The sequence below is a fragment of the Manis javanica genome, chromosome 17 (assembly GCF_040802235.1).
Source record: "Manis javanica isolate MJ-LG chromosome 17, MJ_LKY, whole genome shotgun sequence".
Classification (NCBI taxonomy): domain Eukaryota; kingdom Metazoa; phylum Chordata; class Mammalia; order Pholidota; family Manidae; genus Manis; species Manis javanica.
The window spans coordinates 52049509-52069972 of record NC_133172.1 but is presented as its reverse complement, the minus strand read 5'-3'; the positions used below and the strand labels follow the sequence as shown (position 1 = coordinate 52069972).

The 20464-nt window shown below is 42.2% G+C and overlaps 1 protein-coding gene across 7 annotated transcripts; it reads right to left on the bottom strand.

The window, feature by feature from the left end:
- Positions 1 to 1482: 1482 nt before the first annotated feature.
- ZNF23 (zinc finger protein 23) lies at positions 1483 to 14206 on the bottom strand. Of its 7 annotated transcripts, none has more exons than XM_037025335.2 (5): positions 14038 to 14206; positions 11172 to 11236; positions 8771 to 8947; positions 8110 to 8223; positions 1483 to 3769 (listed from the first exon to the last, which is right to left on the bottom strand). In XM_037025335.2, exons 3-5 carry the CDS (start codon positions 8853 to 8855, stop codon positions 1971 to 1973), a joined length of 1998 nt encoding a protein of 665 aa, XP_036881230.2. In that variant the 5' UTR covers positions 8856 to 8947; positions 11172 to 11236; positions 14038 to 14206; the 3' UTR covers positions 1483 to 1970. The 7 variants fall into 7 exon arrangements, with proteins under 7 accessions (XP_036881230.2, XP_036881228.2, XP_036881231.2 ...); XM_037025333.2 differs by having other exon boundaries at positions 8771 to 8897; XM_037025336.2 differs by lacking the exon at positions 14038 to 14206 and adding an exon at positions 13489 to 14031.
- Between the last annotated feature and the right edge of the window lie 6258 nt (positions 14207 to 20464).

Here is a 20464-nt window from a genome sequence, read left to right as displayed (position 1 = left end):
TCACTATAAAAGCCAGTGAATCAGTGTCTGCTGACCGTGGAATAACCAAAAAGCACCAAAAAGCAAATGATGGAGGTAATACCATGAACTAATTTACCAATGCCATTCCACCTGAAACCCCTAAACCCTCTAAAATTGCCTTTATAAGAGCAACCCCTTCCAGGAGTGGGACATTCCCCTTGTCAGCTCCTTTGCTACAAGCTATCTCTAATAGACTGCCTGTGTGCTTTAGGAGTTCAGTGTTCATTTCTGCAACATTGAAACTCAAGAACCTGGTCCTTGAGGGTCCAGCAACAAGAGGAGCAGGACCAGATGATCAGGTGAAGATGGGCCCTGCTCCCCCCCTGTTCTTGGGGTTCCGAGTCGGTCTCTATCCAAACCCAGCCCCCAAGAGCCTGGCATGGAGGGGGCACTTACACAACAGCATCCCGGGGACACTCTACTTATGTCCTATACCATTAGTTGACAGGAATGATTCCTTTGATGCATATGAAAGCATGGCCCACAGACACTGGTTGGTTGACCTACAGAGAACACGGGCAGATATGTCTGGGTTGGAGGTGGTCTTGGGAGTATACTGTGTCTCTATGTGTGCCTGTGTATGTCTATGTTTGTGCATGTCTATGGGAGGATCTGTGTGTACATCTGTGTCTGTGGGAAAAAGGTTTGGGGGCTTCCTGTGTGTGACTGTGTATCTGTTCTAATTTTCACTCCTCAGAGTACTACCAAGACTGAACATCTTTTACTTTTATGTCATTTTTGTATCTTTTTAATTCCGGCTAGTGTCATTTGCTGTATTTAATTAGCCTAGTTCTCTTTCTCTAAACTTTAAGACCTTTTTGTATATTAGGTAGTACACTTTTAATATCACAAGTTTTACAAAACTATTTCTTTTTATGCCTTATCTTTTAATCCTATTTGGGATTATTTAAAATAAAATAATTAAAAACATTTAATTATTACTGTTACCGTCCAGGACGGGTCATATAATGAAGAGGAGGTCACAAGGCCATGGCTCACCCAAATCCTCCTGGTTCATGAATAGCCTCTACATGGTCTCTGCTTGTAGCAGTTATGGGGGGTAGTGTCAGGAAATTCTGCAGTTCCACCTCCCAGCAGGGTCTGGCAGTTTATCTGCTGTGGCAGAACCAAGGCAGGGACTGTAAAAGGGTTGAGAATCATTGAGGTCAGAGTCTGATGTCCTGGATCTGTCACCAATGTCCTATGACCTTGGGCCCTCTGGATATCGGGTTCCTGGTCAGCACAAGGTGGGGGCTGGTCCCAGGGCTCAAGGCCCATTCCACCCAGGAGTTCCCTTAGGGTTTGTTACTGTCCAGGGCTGGTCATTCTGTTCAGATTCCAAAATATTTAAAAACATTTAATTTTGAATAACTTGTCAATATTTTCCCTTATGGCTAGTTTCTAGCTTTCAACTGATACTTAGTTTTTCTCTATTCCATGAAAATAAAAAGTCTACTCATCTTTTTTTTTAGAGAAAATCTTTATTGTTTTTCCTCTTTACAAAAGTGATGCATGCTTATTATAAACAATGAAAGGTTAATTAATTTAGGTAGAATGAATGTCTATGAATTTCCTTATCCATGACCAAGGTTTCTCTCTCCCCATTTATTTGTTTCCTTTGGAGGCCCTCAGTAGATATTTAAACTTTCTCCATATAGAGTCTGCAAATTAAATTTATTCCTAGAAAATCTACTTTTCTTGCCAGTGTTGGGAATGGGATATTTTCTCTCATATTTTCTGATTGGCTTTTGGTATAAAACAAACCATTAATTTTTGAAAATTACTTTTAACTGGTCATCATTCACGATTATAGTTGAATAAAATGGAAAAGACTTGTTTCCATGCAAAGACTCTGCCATACTCACTTCCCTCTCAGGATTTTCCACCAGGGTGAATCTGGTGATAACCCATTTCAGCATTAACCTTGAGAGCTTTCTACATCCTTCTTATCAGGATTTTCCTTCACCATGAACACTTTGATGCTGACTAAGTTGGAAGCTAAACCTGAAGGTTTTCCCACATAGATTACACACATAGGGTTTCTTCCAAGTATGGACAGTCTGATGTATAATACAGTCAGAGCTAAAGCTGAAACCTTTGCCACACTCCACACATCTGAAAGGTTTCTCCCCAGTGTGGCTTCTCTGATGCCGAATTAAATGGGCATTAACATGGAAGGCTTTTCCACACTCCTTACACTGAAAGGGTTTCTCTCCAGTATGGATTCTTTGATGTACAATATAGTCAGAACTACAGCTAAACGCTTTCTCACACTCCATACATTTGAAAGGTTTCTCCCCAGTGTGTATTCTCTGATGCCTAGTTAGTTTGGCATTGATACTGAAGGCCTTCCCACATTCCTTACATTGATAAGGCTTTTCTCCAGTATGGATTCGGTGATGATCAAGTAGGTTTCTTTTAGAAGTAAAGCATTTCCCACACTCATTACATTCAAAGGGTTTCTCCCCCGTGTGAATCCTCTGATGCTGCATTAGTTTTGCATTAACATTGAAGGCCTTTCCACACTCATTGCATTCATAGGGCTTCTCCCCAGTGTGGATTCTCAGATGCTGCCGAAGCTGGGAGTTACACCTGAAGGCCTTCCCACATTCAGTACACTCATAGGGCTTCTCACCAGTGTGGATCCTCTGGTGCTGGATTAGCTTTCCTTTGACACTAAAGGCTTTTCCACATTCAGTACACTCATAGGGCTTCTCACCAGTGTGGATTCTTTGATGCTGAATGAGTTTTGCATTATTATTAAAGGCTTTCCCACACTCCTTACACTGATAAGGCTTCTCTCCAGTGTGGATGCTCTGATGCTGCCTAAGCTGGGAGCTGCACCTGAAGCCTTTCCCACACTCATTACATTCATAAGGTTTCTCTCCAGTGTGGATTCTCTGGTGTTGAATTAATTTTGCATTAACATTGAAAGCTTTCCCACAGTCATTGCACTCGTAAGGTTTCTCCCCAGTGTGCACTCTCTGGTGTGTGATATATGCAGAACTGCAGCTGAAGCCATTCCCACAATCCTTGCACTGATAGGGCTTCTCTCCTGTATGGATTCTCTGATGTCTACTTAGACTCCCATTAACACTGAAGGCTTTCCCACACACCTTACACTGATAGGGCTTCTCCCCACTGTGGATTGTCTGATGTGTGATATAATGGGAACTGTAACTGAAGCTTTTCCCACATTCCACACATTTGAAGGGTTTCTCCCCACTATGAAATCTTTGATGACAAAGTAATTTTGTATTAACACTAAAGGCTTTGACACACTCCTTATACTGATAGGGCTTCTCCCTAGTGTACCCACCTTGATGCTGGGTAAATTGAGAGTTACACCTAAAGGTTTCCACTAATTCTTCACATTTGAAAGGTCTTTCCCCAGTATTAATTACTTCGTGCTGAATAAGTTTTGTGTCAAAGCTGAAAGATTTCTCCAGTCCTGTACATTTAGGGGGATGATCTTCAGTGGACATGATATGACACTGATACAAGTCTGGACTTGGACTAACGAAACACTCTTCATTGGGGCTTGTTTCTTCTTTCACTATTCCATCAGTGACACTGCTGTTTTCTTTCTTCATATTTCCTGAGTGGACTTCCTGCTGTTTCTCTAGTATACAGGCTTCTGAAAAGTCTATTTCCTGGGAAAAGTCCCTGTGAAGTTCAAATGATGTGTTATCTTTTTCTTCACACATTTCCTTTGTCAAATTACTGTCAGTCTGGATATCAATATTTACTATAAAAGAAAAGAAAAAACATAAACGTCATGTAAGAACCATGTAAGGAAAAATAAAAGAACTGTGCTAGAAAGAATAAAGGACCATAGTAGTCAAGGGGCTCTTGAAAATCACCAGACTAGGTCAAAGAATCTATCTTCATCTATACAATGGAATAATATATAGCAGGTAAAAACAATGAAATAGATGCATGTATGCTAACATGAAAACATGTCCAAGATAGACTGTTAAATGGAAAAACAAGTTGAGAAGTGGTTTGTAGATTCCATTTGTGTGAAGAAAAATATGTATATATTAGTATGTATACATATATAATATATACAACATATGTATATATTAGTATGTATACACCTAGAAAACATCTGCAAGAATACACAGAAACCGAGCAAACTGGCACAAGAAGTTTGACAGACTTTTCTTCCCATTTTATGCACTTTCTGTAGTGTTTTAAGCATTTGCCAGTATTATAAGTTTTAAAGTAATGATTCAATAAGGTCACTAGTCTCTAAACCAATAACCAATGACATGAAGATTAAATGTGACAGCAGTGAAACAAAATTCTAGGTCATATCTGTTAGACCAGTGTTCTTCCCATTGCATCATACTTTACTACACTCTACAGTTTCTTCTGTTATTGCTCTGTCACTGAGCCCCTTATTAAAAAGGGAATTGCATAAGAAGGAAAAGGCATAGGATCCAACGCCATGTACCAGCACTGAGGATGGCAAGTGTAAGAAGCACCAGGAAGCAAAAGGGAAAGAATTTTGTTTCTCTCCTTGGAACTTAAAACTTCAGACTTTCCATAATTCCCCCTTCAACTCCTTTTTTCTCTACTTCAGGAAGGCTCTGTTCAGGCCCATGTGATCCCTTTGGATCCATCTCTTCCCACCCATTTCAGAATGCTGCTGCATTCTCCTTGTCTTTCCTTCTACCTCTTCCCTCAATCCTAAAATCAGTCATTCTCTGAAATTCTTCCTATAATCCCTCAAATTTCTCAAAATTGGCCCCCAAATACTGCTTTTATGTTTCATCTCTCATTTCTCTTCAACCATGTGTAATATACCTCCTGCCCCAGTATTTCATTATAATCACCCTCAATGGACCCAAATGACCTGGATTTCCCTAGCAAGCATTTTCAAAATACTATTCCCCAGTTATAAAAACAATATTCATTTCAGGAACTTACAAGACAATCAAATTACCTGAAATACAACTACATAACAATAACTACTACTGACCTTCTAATGTAATTCCTTCCCCATTCTTCTGAAAACATACATTTTTTCAAAATTGAAATTTTTTCTGCCTTAACATTAATAATGATAATTTTCTAGTATCTTTAGATATTCTACAAAAATATTTAGTTGCTAAATAGTATTCTATTCTGCAGAGGTACCTTAATTTAACCATTCTCTCTATACTGAAAGTTCAGGTTACTTCCAAAATGAACTTTTGTGCATGTCCATCCTTGTATCTCTCATTGCTCTATTAGGATACAGCTCTAGAAGGGAATATCCAGGTTATAAAGCACAAACTTTTAAAAGGGTCTTGATATGTACTAAAGTACTTTCTAGAAGGACATGATTCCCATTTATCCCCAGAAGTCTACTCCTTTTTTGCTTCACTCTCACCATCACTTACTCTAATTTTATTGTTCTCAATAAAATATAATGGATGAAATATCATTGTTATTATTTGTATTTTATTGGTTTCCACTGAGACTGAATATTCTCCACGCTGATTGAAATCTGCACTTCTTATGTACATCAAACACTTACATTCTTTGCCAGTTTTTCTACACTAGTGACACTCCATTCACTGAACCCTATGACGTGGCAGTAACTTCCTATTCCTTGGGTGAGGGAGAACCTGATGACACGGCATTAACCATAATCCCATGGTCATGCTACTGGCTGCTTAACCTATGTCCACTCTCCCTTTCCTCACTAGCACATCTTCCTATTTTTCTGAGGGAGCAATAAAAACTACAGCTAAAAACTATTTTCCACCCTATCTTGCAGTGGGGATGGCCATTTGACACAGTTGCAGTGAGTGAGATTTGAACAGAAGTCACTGGGTGAGGCTTCTGAGAGTTTTTTAAAAGAAAGCCCCTTCTGCTCACATGGGCCTTGTGCCCTGCGTCCTCCCTTCTGCCTGTCTAAAACCCGTTTGATTTCTCACCCCAATCAACCTACACACACCAACTAAATTAATGTTCTGACTTCAGTTAGCATCACGCTGGGCTATTCAAAAACTTGAAAGGCTTCAGGACCGTATGTTGCCTTTAGAATGAAATCCAGACTCCTCTGACTGAAGAGCTGCACAATATCATTTTTCCCCTATATGCCAAGCGCTTTAACTTCTCCAGTTCTAAAATGTGTCTTCCTTGATCAGGGAACATCTGGTTGAATGATTGCAAGGAACATAAATCAACTGAATCTATACTTTAAAAAAGATTCATTGAAAGGATACAGGAGAATCTTAAGGACCCAATGCAGGAAGCAAAGCTGGGCCTCACGGAAAATGGGAAATCATCTGGCCACTAGTCTGCTTGAGCCAATCAGAAGTTTGCTACCTCAAATATGTTCTGGGCACATAGTCTACAGGCACACACCTGATCATCTACAATTGCTCTCTTACAACACTAAACTATGTTTTCTACCTTTATCTTGCATCTACCTACCACTTCAGCATTTTATTAAAAATAAAAATAATAATAATAATAAAGGGAGAAATGTGGGATCCACATATAAATCAAGTATAAAAATCAAACGAATATTCATATTTGACCTGATTGTTTATAGTTCATAATGCGTGATCAAAACCGAAAGTTTCTGTGATGACTGCCCTTGCACTGTTCACCATGTAAGAACTTATTCACTATGTAAGAATTCGTTCACCATGTAAGAACTTGTTCATTATGCTTCAGAAGATTGGAGACTGATGAGAATTAGGCTTGAGATGGATTAATGATTGTGCATTGAGCATTGACTCCCCTATACAGAATTTTTTGTTGTTAACAACCATTTGATCAATAAATATGAGATGCCTTCTCAAAAAAAAAATATGTTCTGGGAACAAGAAACACTGGCATAACCTGAGAACTAACAGCAACGCAGAATCCTGGCCCCATGCCAGGCTTAGTGAATAACAATATGCATATTTGCAAGACAACCAGGTGATATATTTGCACATCACTTGAGAAGCACAGAATTGACAGCACCTCCTCTCTTCTGCCTTATTTTGTACAACTTACTACACACAGTTGTCCCCTCCAAAAAAAAAAAAACTATTATTTCATCAAGCATACACTATAAGCTAGGGACTTAATATATGTTATTACATTTAATCCTCAAAACACAAAACTAGCACTGTTACTTTGTTTTATTATTATTCCATTTCAGGGATAAGAACACTGAATCTTAGAGAACTCAAATAACTGACCTAGTCAAAGTCATACAACTAGGAAGTCAAAAAACTAGGAAGTCATATAACTAGGAAGTCATATAACTAGGAAGTCATATAACTAGGAAGTCATATAACTAGGAAGTCATATAACTAGGAAGTCATATAACTAGGAAGCCATATAACTAGGAAGCCATATAACTAGGAAGTCATATAACTAGGAAGTCATATAACTAGGAAGTCATACAACTAGGAAGTCATACAACTAGGAAGTCATATAACTAGGAAGTCATATAACTAGGAAGTCATATAACTAGGAAGTCATATAACTAGGAAGCCATATAACTAGGAAGCCATATAACTAGGAAGCCATATAACTAGGAAGCCATATAACTAGGAAGTCATACAACTAGGAAGTCATATAACTAGGAAGCCATATAACTAGGAAGCCATATAACTAGGAAGTCATACAACTAGGAAGTCATATAACTAGGAAGCCATATAACTAGGAAGCCATATAACTAGGAGCATCAGTTGGGACTGGACCTTAGGAAAGTCTACTCCAAAGACTACTTTTAACCACCAGGCTATTCTGTCTTTCTGCATAAAAAGATTGTTCATTTTCCATCCTCTACATTAAGTGGACAATGCTTAGAAAATAGCAAGAACTAAAAATTTACAGAATCCATTTTGTCTGAGAAAGGCAGAATTCCAAAATTAGGAATGAAGAGTTTAAAAAGATGTTTTTGGAATTAGAATCAGCAAACTGAAAAAATAGAAAGGTCCCAACTGATAAATCATCAACATTTATTTAAATTTTACTCTGTATAGCTGGCCAATAAATGTTATAACTTGTATGTTGCTAAAATTGATTTTGTTCCCAAAGAGTTAAACTCTCTAGCATAGCATACCGGGCAACATATGCCTTCCTTACCAGTCCAGAGGCCCTGGGGGCCTCTTTCTGTTCCAGCAGCCAGTGGTGATGGGTGCCCCAGATGACCTCCTCCCTCCAGCTGTGAAATCACAGCAGGTTTAAGAAGTGGAAACCCTGTTTGGGGGAAAGGAAACAGGACAGACAGGTGAATAATCTCCCACAGATGAGCTCCTAAACCTCTTCTCAGATTACCTCTGCAATGGGGAGGGATGTTAGGAGCCCCAGGGGATCTCATACCTAAGAACTATGGGACAGGGGGAGGGGCTCGAAGGTGTATGTTGGTCAGTGCTTGAAAAGATGTGGGAACAGTTGGAAAGGGCCTAGATTGTGGGCCTAAGAGACCTCAGGAGATGCAGGCAGGGTGAGGAAGAAACTGAAGATAATGCTATGGAACAGGAATTTACTTTTTTCCATACTGTGTCCAAAATACAGCTTTTCTAGGGGTAGATCAAGAGTGCATGCCAGTCCCAGCAAAGTCCTATACTGGTCCAACAAGGGCTTAGGGTTCACCCTTCCCAGAAACCCAAGTGCAGGGGATTAGGAATTTCAACCTCTGGGGTTCCCACTCAGTAAAGGGTTACTATTACCACTGACCTCATCTGCAGAAAGCCAGGAAACCCCAACTAGCAGAATTTGGGTCCCAGGGGGAGAGAGGCCTTACCCAAGGAGGACACATTCCCATAATTCTCCAGCATCACATCCCTGTACAGGGCTCTCTGTGCAGGGGACAGGCTGTCCCATTCCATCTGGGTGAAGTACACAGCCACATCCTCGAAGGTCACCGACTTCTGAAACAACAGGTTCCTGCTGCCCTAGGGCCAATTCCATGGCTCAGGCCCTAAGTGAGGGGCAGAGGGCAGTATAAGGGCTTGGGGAGGGAGCTTGTGAAAAGCACAGAATTAATAACAAGGGGAAAGATTTGAGGAAAAGCACCTGGAGAGTAAACCATGGAATATCTGATTTCTCTCACAGCAGAGAAACCATGCCCTTTTTTACAGTTACAAAAGATACCATAAGTTGGAATGAAAGAAAAAAATTCCCACAATCAAGTCCCGTAAAGCAACTCCATTCTTTCAGTTAAGCCACTTCCTCACTGGAGGGCGTGGCTCAGGACCGACCCACCAGCATTCCCACTTCATCCCTTTCAGGTCTGGCTTTTCCATCCCTCTCCCCACATCCTGCCCTCACCCACAAACCTCAAGCCGCTCACAAAGAACAGCATGGCCCCCATCTCATTCAGCCCCTATCACTGACCACCCCCACAGGGGCCGTGCAGTCTCTGGCGAGCACTCCAGCAGCTCAGCACTGCCCAGATTGGCAGGAGGTAGGGGGCAGCAGCCCATTCTGCTTCCAGATGGGTCTCACTGCAAACCCAACATTTTCTGTTACCCTCTCCCATTCAAGCTTCATCCTTTCCAATTTCACCCAAGAATTCACTATTTCTCCAAGAAGAATCTGGAAAGAGGGAAGATCAGCCTTCATGCCGGCCAGCTCCTCAGCCACCCTTCTGGCTGCTCCTCTTCAAACCACTATGCTCTGTGGTCAGCACAGGCTCTGCCACTCAGGGCTGATGCCTCATGCCTCTAGCAGGCCCAAATCCTCCCTTCTGGGCGGCTGTGGCCCCTAGCTGCTTTTCCTCTGCCCACCTCAGTCTTCTGTAACAACCCAGGGGATGCACCAACAGAGTTACCCTCAGTTCCTCTGCCAGGATCTGTCTTGATTCTACTGACCTCCATCCATCAACAATTCTAGTCTAACCTGTGGGTGTTTCTCTGTCACTTGTCAGATGACCCTGGACAGGTCAAGTAACTTCTCTGCACAAAATTAAATGCCTTTACTACCTGCTGCCACCATCCTTTACCCCAAGTTGTGCTTCCTCCTGAATCCAAATGTCAGTGTCACCCACCACCATCTATGCAAGAAACCTCAGCTAGAATCCTGGGGATCATTTTTTACTCCTCCCACTCCCCTTGCTTCAGCCCCAGTCCTTTGACTCTCTACATCCTAAAGATTTTTATGTGAAGCATTACTTGAATTGGATCCCCCCTTCTTTAACATCTGCTTTCACTGATGAAGCCCACATCACCTGGGCCAGTGAAATTCTTTCTGAAGTTGTTACCTTGCTTTTCAATCTCCCCTGAAAATTATTCCCTAGTCATCACAAATCTGACCACCTTACCTTCACTGTTTGCATACATGTCGTAGGGTTGAGCAACTAAGAATCAAACAATGGCTGTGTGACCTTGGGTAAGTCACTCTACTTCCTTTGCCTTCAGGTCTTTCATGGTACAATGGGCACAACACAACACCTATCTGAGAGGGTGGTTGTCAGGACTGAGCAATCCAGTTAAATGTTCAGTGTGGTGCTTGTAGCATAGTAAGCCTCAAATTACGTTACTGGAGTTACCATGATTATAATTACACCCCACCTGCAGTCCATGAAGGCCCAGGGATGAGCTTCAGGGGACCCATGTAAATATATGGAAATTGTATGGAAAAACTGGTCTGCATGTTTATTTTTCTGGGGGAGAGGGTTCAGTGCTCTTATCAGAGACCTAAAATTTGAGCCCCTGCACCCCAATCTCTAAAGCCTCTCCAGGACACAATGAGACATCTTGTTTCAAAAGACTTCCTATCTTTTTCCCCTCTCGACCCCACTCTATTCCCTACCTTCCCCTGAATTAAAGGAACAGCCATCCTTTACGTTGATCTGGTCCTGCTATTCCTCCTCACCTACATCCGGGTCCCGGGAAATCCTAATCCTCTGCTATCCTCCTCTATTCATTTCCATGTTCACAACATCCTACATGGGTAGCTTCCATGTCGCCCATTCACCAAAGAAGCAAAGAACCTCAGAGTGCAAACGACTCCACTCCTGTCTTTGGGCACACTCCCCTGGTGCTGCCATCCTTCATACCACCACTCTTCTCACAAGCTTCAGGCCAGCAGGAGGAAGCATGGAGGGCCCCTCCGGTTTTCATCGCAAGGCTCACCAGCTTCCCTCCTCAGTTTTCTTCAATTTGACACTGCTCAGAGGAAGAGCCGAGGGACTCACAGCTCACCTGGGGCCAGGCCGTCAGCAGCATGGCTGCCATCAACTGGTCTCCCTCTCAGAGAAGGGCTGAAGCTGAGGAAAAAGAGAGACAAGTGTGAGGCAAGCCACCCCGACCAGGACACTCCAGGTCCTCAGACAAGCCTGAATCCAGATAGGAGTGCTGGCGGCAGTGGTCCGGAAAGAAGGGAGGGAGCTGTTCACTGGCTCAGGCCCAGGACTCCTCCCAGTCATGACACTGATGCTCACTGCCAGGAGCCCTAGATTTTACAATTTTGACACATATCATAAACATAAAAGAGTGTACACAAAACATATGGAAAACCTAAAGAATAATAAAACAAAGACTCATGTAGCAACAATTCAGCTCAAGAAATAGAACATTACCAGGACCTTGGACTTCTTTCTTTCTCCAAACAAGCATCATTCCCACTTACTGCCAAAGAGGCCATGCTGGCAGGGCACCAGCACAAGCACAGAGGCCTTGGAGTCAGGCCCCAGGGAGGCAGCACCTGCAAAAGGGCCTAGCTGCTCCCCCGCATCCTGCCTGTGCTCCCACACAGCTGAGTTCCTCAGGAGTCCTGTTGCCCCTGTAGAGATCTTGAGGTCAGCCAAGCTGGACTTAGAGTGAAGTCCCAGGTTGCCCCTCATACTTCCCAGCCTTCTGACAGCAAAGCTGAGGCCTCAGCAAACTGAAACGAAGGTATGACTACTGCATCTAGGACCCCGTGACCCAGTGCCTTTTGTTCATTACATTCAAAACACGTGGACTAGTTATTTTCTGACTTTTCCTGCTCTCAGAATCAGTCTCAAAAATGTATGTTTTGTGCTTTTGGAGGACACCAGACTACAAATGGCTTTTTTTCTAAATTCACAATTTGTTCATTTACAGTTGACCATTGAACAACATGGAATTTAACTGCACAGGTCCACTTACGTGTGGATTTTTTCCCATAAATATACTGGAAAAAATTTTGGAGATTTGTGACAATTTGAAAAACATTTCCTTTTTTCTAGCTTACTTCATTATAAAGATATAGCATTTAATATCCATAACATACAACATATGTGTTAACTGACTGTGTGGGTCAACAATAAGCTATTAGTAGTTAAGTTTTTTGGAGGGGTCAAAGTCATTGCAGATTGGGGGGGGTGCGCAGCGGGAGGTCAGGACCCTTACACACACACACACACATACACACACCAGTTGTTCAAAGGTCAACTGCATTTTCACTCTTTCCTGCTAGGCAATTAAATCAGAAAGGCCAACTTCACACCAGTTAGGACGGCCAACATTCAAAAGAAGCAACAACACATGCTGACGAGGATGAGGAGAAAGGGGGGGGGCCCTCCTACACTGCTGGTGGGAACGTAAATTAGTTCAATCATTGTGGAAAGCAATATGGAGGTTCCTCAAAAAACTAAAAACATAAATACCATTTGACCCAGAAATTCCACTCCTAGGAATTTACCCTAAGAAAAGAGGATCACAGATTCAAAATGACATGCACCTCTATGTTTATCGCAGCACTATTTACAATAGCCAAGATACGGAAGCAACCTAAGTGTCCATCAGTAGATGAATGGATAAAGAAGATGTGGTACATACACACGATGGCATATTATTCAGCCATAAGAAGAAAACAAATCCTACCATTTGCAGCAACATGGATGGAGCTAGAGGGTATTATGCTCAGTGAAATAAGCCAGGCAGAGAAAGACAAATACCAAATGATTTCACTCATATGTGGAGTATAAGAACAAAGAAAAAAACTGAAGGAACAAAACAGCAGCAGACTCACAGAACCCAAGAATGGACTAAGTTACCAAAGGGAAAGGGGGTGGGGAGGGTGGGTGGGAAGGGAGGGAGAAGGGGATTAAGGGGCTTACGATTAGCACACATAATATGGGGTGGGGGGACAGGGAAGGCGGTATAGCACAGAGAAGACAAGTAGTGACTCTGTAGCATCTTAGTATGCTGATGGACAGCGACTGCAATGGAGTATGTGGGGGGAACTTGGTAACAGGGGGGAATGTAGTAATCTCAATGTTGCCCATGTGTATCAATGATACCTTAACAAAAAAAGGCCATAAATTTTCCTCTGAAACCACTATTAGCCACATTCTAGAGGATTTTTTAATATTTCATGTTTTCAGTACTACTTTTATAGTATATTTTTAATAAGTATGCTTTTCATGAGGGTATGCATAAGCAACTCTGGACTATTTCATGTGTATTTTAGGATTGAGTATGTCAGTAACTACACTGTAACAATCACTCCAGGTTACTGTCATCCCACAGCCCGGGAAATGTAGGGCCACGTTACCCTTTGGAACTGACACCGCTCCAGAAGACAGCGCCCTCCAAAAGTCGGGCTTCTTCCCTCTGGTGGCTGGGCGCAGGTCTGCTTTTTCTGCTCTCCCACTGGGCCCTGATTCACGACGCTACGTTAGAGCCAGGGAGCATGCAATCCATACTTGAAACGCATACAGGTGAAGGCCACTACACGACCTCAACATTCCTAAAGACTGCTGATATCACCTCAAGCCGCTTCACCCCGGCAAATATTCCTCTCTCTGGCTGCTCCGATATAACTTCCCCAGAGACCGGTAGCATCTTCCCCCAAAGAAACTGCTGAGTGCTCGCGGCTTCATGGACGAGAAAGTGACCTAGGCTTCGCCGTCCCCGGGACGGAACGTATTCAGCCACCAAGTCCAAAGCGGGAGCCCAGGAAAAGCGAAAGACCCCTGGCGGCCGCCCTGCTCCCTCCCGCAGGCGTCGGAGGCCCAGCTCCACCCAGGGCTTAGGCGCTTCCCAACCACACCCGGCGCCGCATGTCCAGGGCACCGCCTCCGCTGCCGCAGCCCACACTCACCTCAGCAGCGGGCGGCTCCGCGGCGCGGCAGGAAGTGCGTCACCGGGTCAAGGCGGAGTTCCTCTCTAGGAACGCCGTTGCTCCTGCTCGGTGGTACTGCGACCCCGCCCGCGGTGGCTGAAGCCCGGGGCTCCAGGGGAGCATTCAGATCTCAGGATGGCTTCGGAATCTGTATCGTAGTAAAGTTGCCGGTGCAACCAGATTTGGTCTCCGGGCTGGACCGGTGGGTCGCACGCTATCAAATTTTTATAACACATATTTCCTGGTGACCACTTTATTTTTCGGCCATTAAATTCCTATATAATGACTGAAAAGATCATAGATAATATAAGCAACCTGTATTTTAAAAACTGTTATGCATTAACAGTAACAAAGCAAAAATAAAAGGAAGACAATTTGCAATTATAAATACATATTTCAATACGTAAATGTTTGGTCGTGACTGCTGTAGGAAACCTAACGAAGTGGTCAGATACTTGCCTTTTCACACAGAATGTGCCTGAATGCCACAGCCTTACTGGTGTTTCGAAAATCACAAGGTGTGATACAAAACGGTGAACGCTTTTGGCAAAGTTTAAATGAAACCCAGTACAATCTTCTCTTGATAATACAGTAATTATATTCCTGAAGAATCAGTGTACCTTAAGACTGTGCATAAACACATTGTGTTTATCTGAAAATCAGATTCTAGATTCAGGTAACTTATAAACAGTTTTTACCTACATGAATGTCCAGCAAGACATACGAGTCTGAAAACTTTAAATCGGTGAAACGCACACTATGCATTGCAAGATTTGTGGCACTCCTGGCTTCCATCCAACATCACCTAACATTGTAATAAAAATACTCCCATAAAATTCCAAAATGGGTCCTGGAGGAAGGGGAACAGCACTAAAATTCAATGGATTCAACCATCCTTAGGTTCCCTTCCAACCCTGGTAATGCAGCCTTTGTTCTTCCGGCGCTGATCCTTCTGTGCTGTGATGCGGCCCAAAGGGTGGTCCCTGCCCCTACTGGCCTCTCCAGCCTCTCAGCGCTCCCATTCTCCCTCTCTCAACTTCAGCACCGCTTGCTGAACATGCTGCTCTCCAAATGGAGAATACCTTTCCCTCCCCATTCCCACCCTCCCTCTGGACTCTTACTCGGAGCCCTAGCTCAAATCCCATTACCCTTGGAAAGCAGGCCTCCCTTGGGCACGCCGAACAAGGCAGGCCTCCCAGTTTGTGTCATCACAGCACTCCATACTTTTCAGTACTTGGCATGCTTGTTATTATTTAATAGTGACAGCTTATTTATATACATGTCTTCTCTGGCCACTCCAGGGAGCAAGGACTATGTCTTGTTCAATATCATTATCTTCAGCTAAACCACAAGGCCTGGCACAAAGGAGGCATGCTGTAAGCATTTGTTGTTGACATGGCCCAAAGGCTCCAGCCCCAGCTCCAGGGTAGAACCCTTCTTTGCTTTTGTGCTTCTGAAGGTAGGACATGTCTTATGCCTGGGATCATGACATTGACCATTGCCAGGAGCCTTTCTCTGCTTCGTCCTGACCCTGATCATCACTGTTTCCCAAAATGAGCACTTTACATGGGTTCTCTTTTCCAGATAGGAAAATGGTTTCATGACTGGGCAGAATGATAGCTGGGGATTACATTGCTCTTGGCAATAAGTGCTATTTCCACGTCTTCCTAGGCTCAGAAAGCAGAACTTTAGCTAAAAATGAGGGCTTATCTAAAGAATTAGGAATAAACTAGGAGCTCACAGTATCAACTGTGATATACAGAAATAACTGTGTCATACAGAAATACCCCAAATGTTTGATCATAAACCAGTCATCAAATTTTATAGATGAGAAAATAAGACCTCCTTAGAAAACAAGAAAATAAGTAAACATGAAGCCCCTACTCCTAAGAGTGCTAGGACAGGTACATGCCATGTTACTAAAGCTCTGCAGAAGGCCTGCAGCAGCAGGGACCACTTCTGTCAATTCCTGTTCTTCCCTTCTAATATGGTAACAAAATCTCTCACAAGCCAAAGACATTCCAGAAAAAATAACACCCTTCCTGGCCCACTATAGCAAAATGTGGCTATGTGATCAACTTCTGGCAAATAGTCTATAGGAAAAAACAACATTATGTCCTTAAAGAGAAGGTACGTGCCTCCGTGGCCCAGTACTCACATCTACTAGATGAAATGCTGACAAGGGGGCAAACATCTTGCACCATGTGGATGAGAATGTGACTCCTGGCAATGACAGAGCATCTAGGAGTAGTTGTGGAGCTCCTGTACCAGCCCTAGCCTGCTTACCTTCAGATGATGTATGAGTGAGAAATAAGCTTTCATCATATTTAAACCACATTGATTTGAGTTCATCAAATCAGTACCCAAGACCATATGCTAACTAAATCCCCTTTAAGTGAGGGATGATGGAAAAATCACACAGCATACTCAAAAATTTAGGCTGGTTCTCATATTTCAGTGTTTAGGAAATCTACCTCTATGCTGGGCCTGGAGCCCCATTTCCTCCTGCTCAGCTCTAGGGCTTCTTCTCGTGTACCCTCTGTCCTCACAGTCCCAGAGCCTCCCAAAACCCTTCCTCCCTGTCCACTGGAAACTGACAAATACTGTCACATTAAAAGCTTCTTTGGTGTTTCCAGTTTTAAGATGACACAGTAAATATTGTTCTGCCTGCTTCTTTTCTTAAAAATTGTGGGAAAACAGTAAGAGTCTGGTTGGGGCTCATTCCAGTAATTCAAGGATATTTCAATGCGATAAAATCTTCCTTTACTTATTGTGAATTAAATGAACAAACCATTCAACCTACTATGTGGAGAAACATACTAAGGTAGGGAGAGGTCTTATTCAAAAAAGCAACAAAGTAACCAAAAATATTTAGGAACAAACTTAAAAGTAAATGTTTAAGATATAGATGAAGAAAAATTTAAATATCAAAGACTAAGTGAAAGGGTATCTCACCACGAACCTCCTTATCCCAAAATGACTCAGGAGACACGGGCCCACGCAAGAGATTTTATCACGTGAAAGAGAAAACGGCTGCCCCCAGAGAGAGGAAGCAGCAGCTCGTGGGTGAGGAAGTGCGTTTTTAAGGAGTAGGGGTTAGGGTGTGTTCTGCGTTGATGACTGGATCTTACGGGGTGGGCGACCATCTGGTTGGCGGTGATTGGATCTTAAGGGGCGGGGGTCTTAGCGGGCCAGAATTTGCCTTCACTAAGCCAACAACAACAAAGCTTGTATAAATGGGAAGGCACAGGTAATTTTTTCATATAAGGGAATCCTTCTTGATGTAATTTATAAGTCCAATTTCAAACATTTTGAAAAAGAAGAAGAAAATGGGGAGAATCAGTCTACTCAAATAAAACCCCAAAAGGATTTGTGAGAATGATTCTAAAGTTCATCTAGAAAAAAATGTTACATATTCATAAGGTACTTTTTAAAATATAAGAATGAAAAGAATTGAAAGTTAAAGAATGTAAAGAAAGATAAAGTATTAAGCTAAAAGAAAAATGGCATAGCTATGTTGATATAGCAATGATTTTAAAACAAAAAATATTTTTAGGTAGGGTTTCATTTCAGGTTAGGTAGTGAATGATATACACTAGTATCTATATCTAGAAATATAGGATAAGAGCTAATTTACAACATCATTTTAAATACTTAGCTCATAGGTAAGTATACCAAAAATGAACCAGGTACCAGAAATGAACCAGAAACTGAAACCAGAGAGATTAACTGAGTTGATGCTTTGGCCGACATGAGTGGGGATAGTAGAGATTTGAAAATCTTGATATTTGAGGTTGAATGACCATATTCAAGAGGCCTTCATGAAGCAAAGGGTGGGAAAGGGGACTTTTCACACACACATACACCCACCCAAATGTCTGGATGCATGAAAGTATAAATTAGAAAAAAAATCTTCATACTATAAAAAGAGATACTAAAGGTTATGATTCTTGCCTTATAATTTATAATCATAATCTGTATTACTCTATACATAGTTTTAAATTAATACTACCTAGTTGGACCAGTAATTTATAATCTAAGAAATTAAGTGAAAACTCATCCTGGAAAACTTCTGAAATAGTCACTTTAGAATTTGGAGACAATGGCATTTAAAAACTATAGCCTTAGGTTCAAAGTTAAGTAGAGACATGGAATTTATAGAAATGATCTAAATCAAACTTCTAGAGATGAAAACTGTAATGTGCAATGAAATACATACACTGGATAGGATTAAGAGCAGATTAGATATTGCAGGAAAAGAGCTTAATGAACTTGAAGACTACCCAAAAAAGAAACATGTAGAGAAAATAAAATTAAAATTAAATGAACATTAAGAAAACATGTACAGGACTTGTATGTTGAAAACTATAAAATGCTGATGAAAGAAATCAAAGATTAAATAAATGAGGATAAATACCAGATTCACAGATTGGAAGACTACAGCTGAAAATAGGGGTGTCCCAAAGTCTGCTTTATTTTCCCATCAGTCTGATGGGTTTCATTGTTCTCAAACTGTAAGATAAGGATAAACATAGCATCACTCTCAAGTTATGAAAATTTAAATTCATAGAACACAGCCAGTTATCCACCATTTTTTTCTATTTCCAAAGCTTTTACATGGCAGACATGGACTGTAGCAGAGGTTGCTAGTTGCCTGCCCAAACATCCATTCTCCCCCTCCTCCCAACAAAATCCCCAGTTTACTTAAGGTAGCACACTGAACTCAACTAAGACATCTCCCAGTGACTCTGGCAGCCTGGTATGGTCACGTGACTAAGTGATTGACAAAAGCATTTAACTGGAAGTATTCCGTGGAATTTATAGAGTTTTCTTAAAAGCAGTGACATGCCTTTCTTCCCCTTCTTCCAACCTGTTGAGTGAAATAAGCACTTGATGGTTGGAGCCCTAGCAGCCATCTTGGACCATGAGGATATTGATGTCCACTGAGAAGAGTCAAGAGGCAATTTGGAAGGGAACTGGGTCTCCCCACTGACATTGTACAAGTGCCTTACCAGCTCTGGACTGCCTATGTCGACTTATTTTATGAGGGAAATAAATTTCTACTTTGTATTAGGGTCTGTGGTTGGAGTTTTCTGTCATATACAGATTAACCTACTTAACTGTTAGGCTGAATAGCCAACCAAAGGTAGGACCTAATACCTGGAACCTGCAAATATTAAATGGTAAATTTTAGGTAAGGCAAATCACAGTCAGGTGTGATTATGTTAAGGGCCTTTAGATAAGATTATCCTGGATTATCTGGGTGGGTCCTAAACTTTCTCCTGTATCACAAGTGTCTTTAGGAGAGAAGCAAATGGAGACTACAGACCAAGAGAAGGTGCCGTGAAGACAAAAGCAGAGATTGAAGCAATGTGATTACAAGCTATGGCCTGCTGGCAGCCATCAGAACCTGGCATGGATTCTGCCCTGGAGCCTCCAGCGAGAGAATGGTTCTGCTGTCCCTTGATTTCAGCCCAGGAACCCTTATTTCAGACTTCTGGCCTTCAGAAGTAAGAGAATAAATTTCTGTGGTTTTACACCACTTAATTTGTGGTAATTTGTCACGCAGCCATAGGTAACCTTAACTGATTAAAGGATAGTTACTCAGTTGGAGCAGGCTTCCTGACAGCGGCACTGGATTCAGAGAATATGGGTGCTATTTACTGGATAAAGAAGTCCAGAAAAATGAAATGATTAAACATCAGTCAGCTCTCCCCACATCTCAAAGCTGAAAAACCTCAGAGAAGCCAGCTCTCTCTTTCAGGTACATGATAGAAAATGCCATTTCAAATGGTACTGATACATATAGATGTTTAACAAACTCCCAGTGCCACACCACTATGGGTGGGGGACCTAAGAACGAGGTCCTCTGCCTCCCAGGACAGGCTACCTCCCTCACAGCAGCCGCATTAAGACACTCTGTATTAGACCCGACTTACGGTTGTATCTCAGCCTGTTTCCCTCACTGTATCATTATAGGCAAATTATCATTGCCTATTCCCCATTCACGTCCCTTTCCCTGTAGTCAGTCCGTCTCCCATTGTGTTGACTTGACCCTAATATTCCCTGCCACCTGTAAGGAGCAAAACCCCTTTTATTACTGAAATGAGTTGTCACAGACCTTGCCTCCGACTTCTACAGGGCATCACTGTAATGGCACGTGGGCTCTGAAGCCAGCCTGCCTGCATTTGAATTCTACTCTATTTCCTGTGTCTTTGGGCGACCTAATGAATGTTTCCTCAACTATAACATGTAGTCAATTAGTGCACATACTTTATAAAGTTGTGTTGTGTGCAGTGACTATGCAAATGCCTGGTACTGGTGAGTACCAAAGCAGCATTACTGCTGAGCACTTACTAAATGGAGGCTGTAGCTGATGCAGCATATGAAATTGCTCTAATCATTT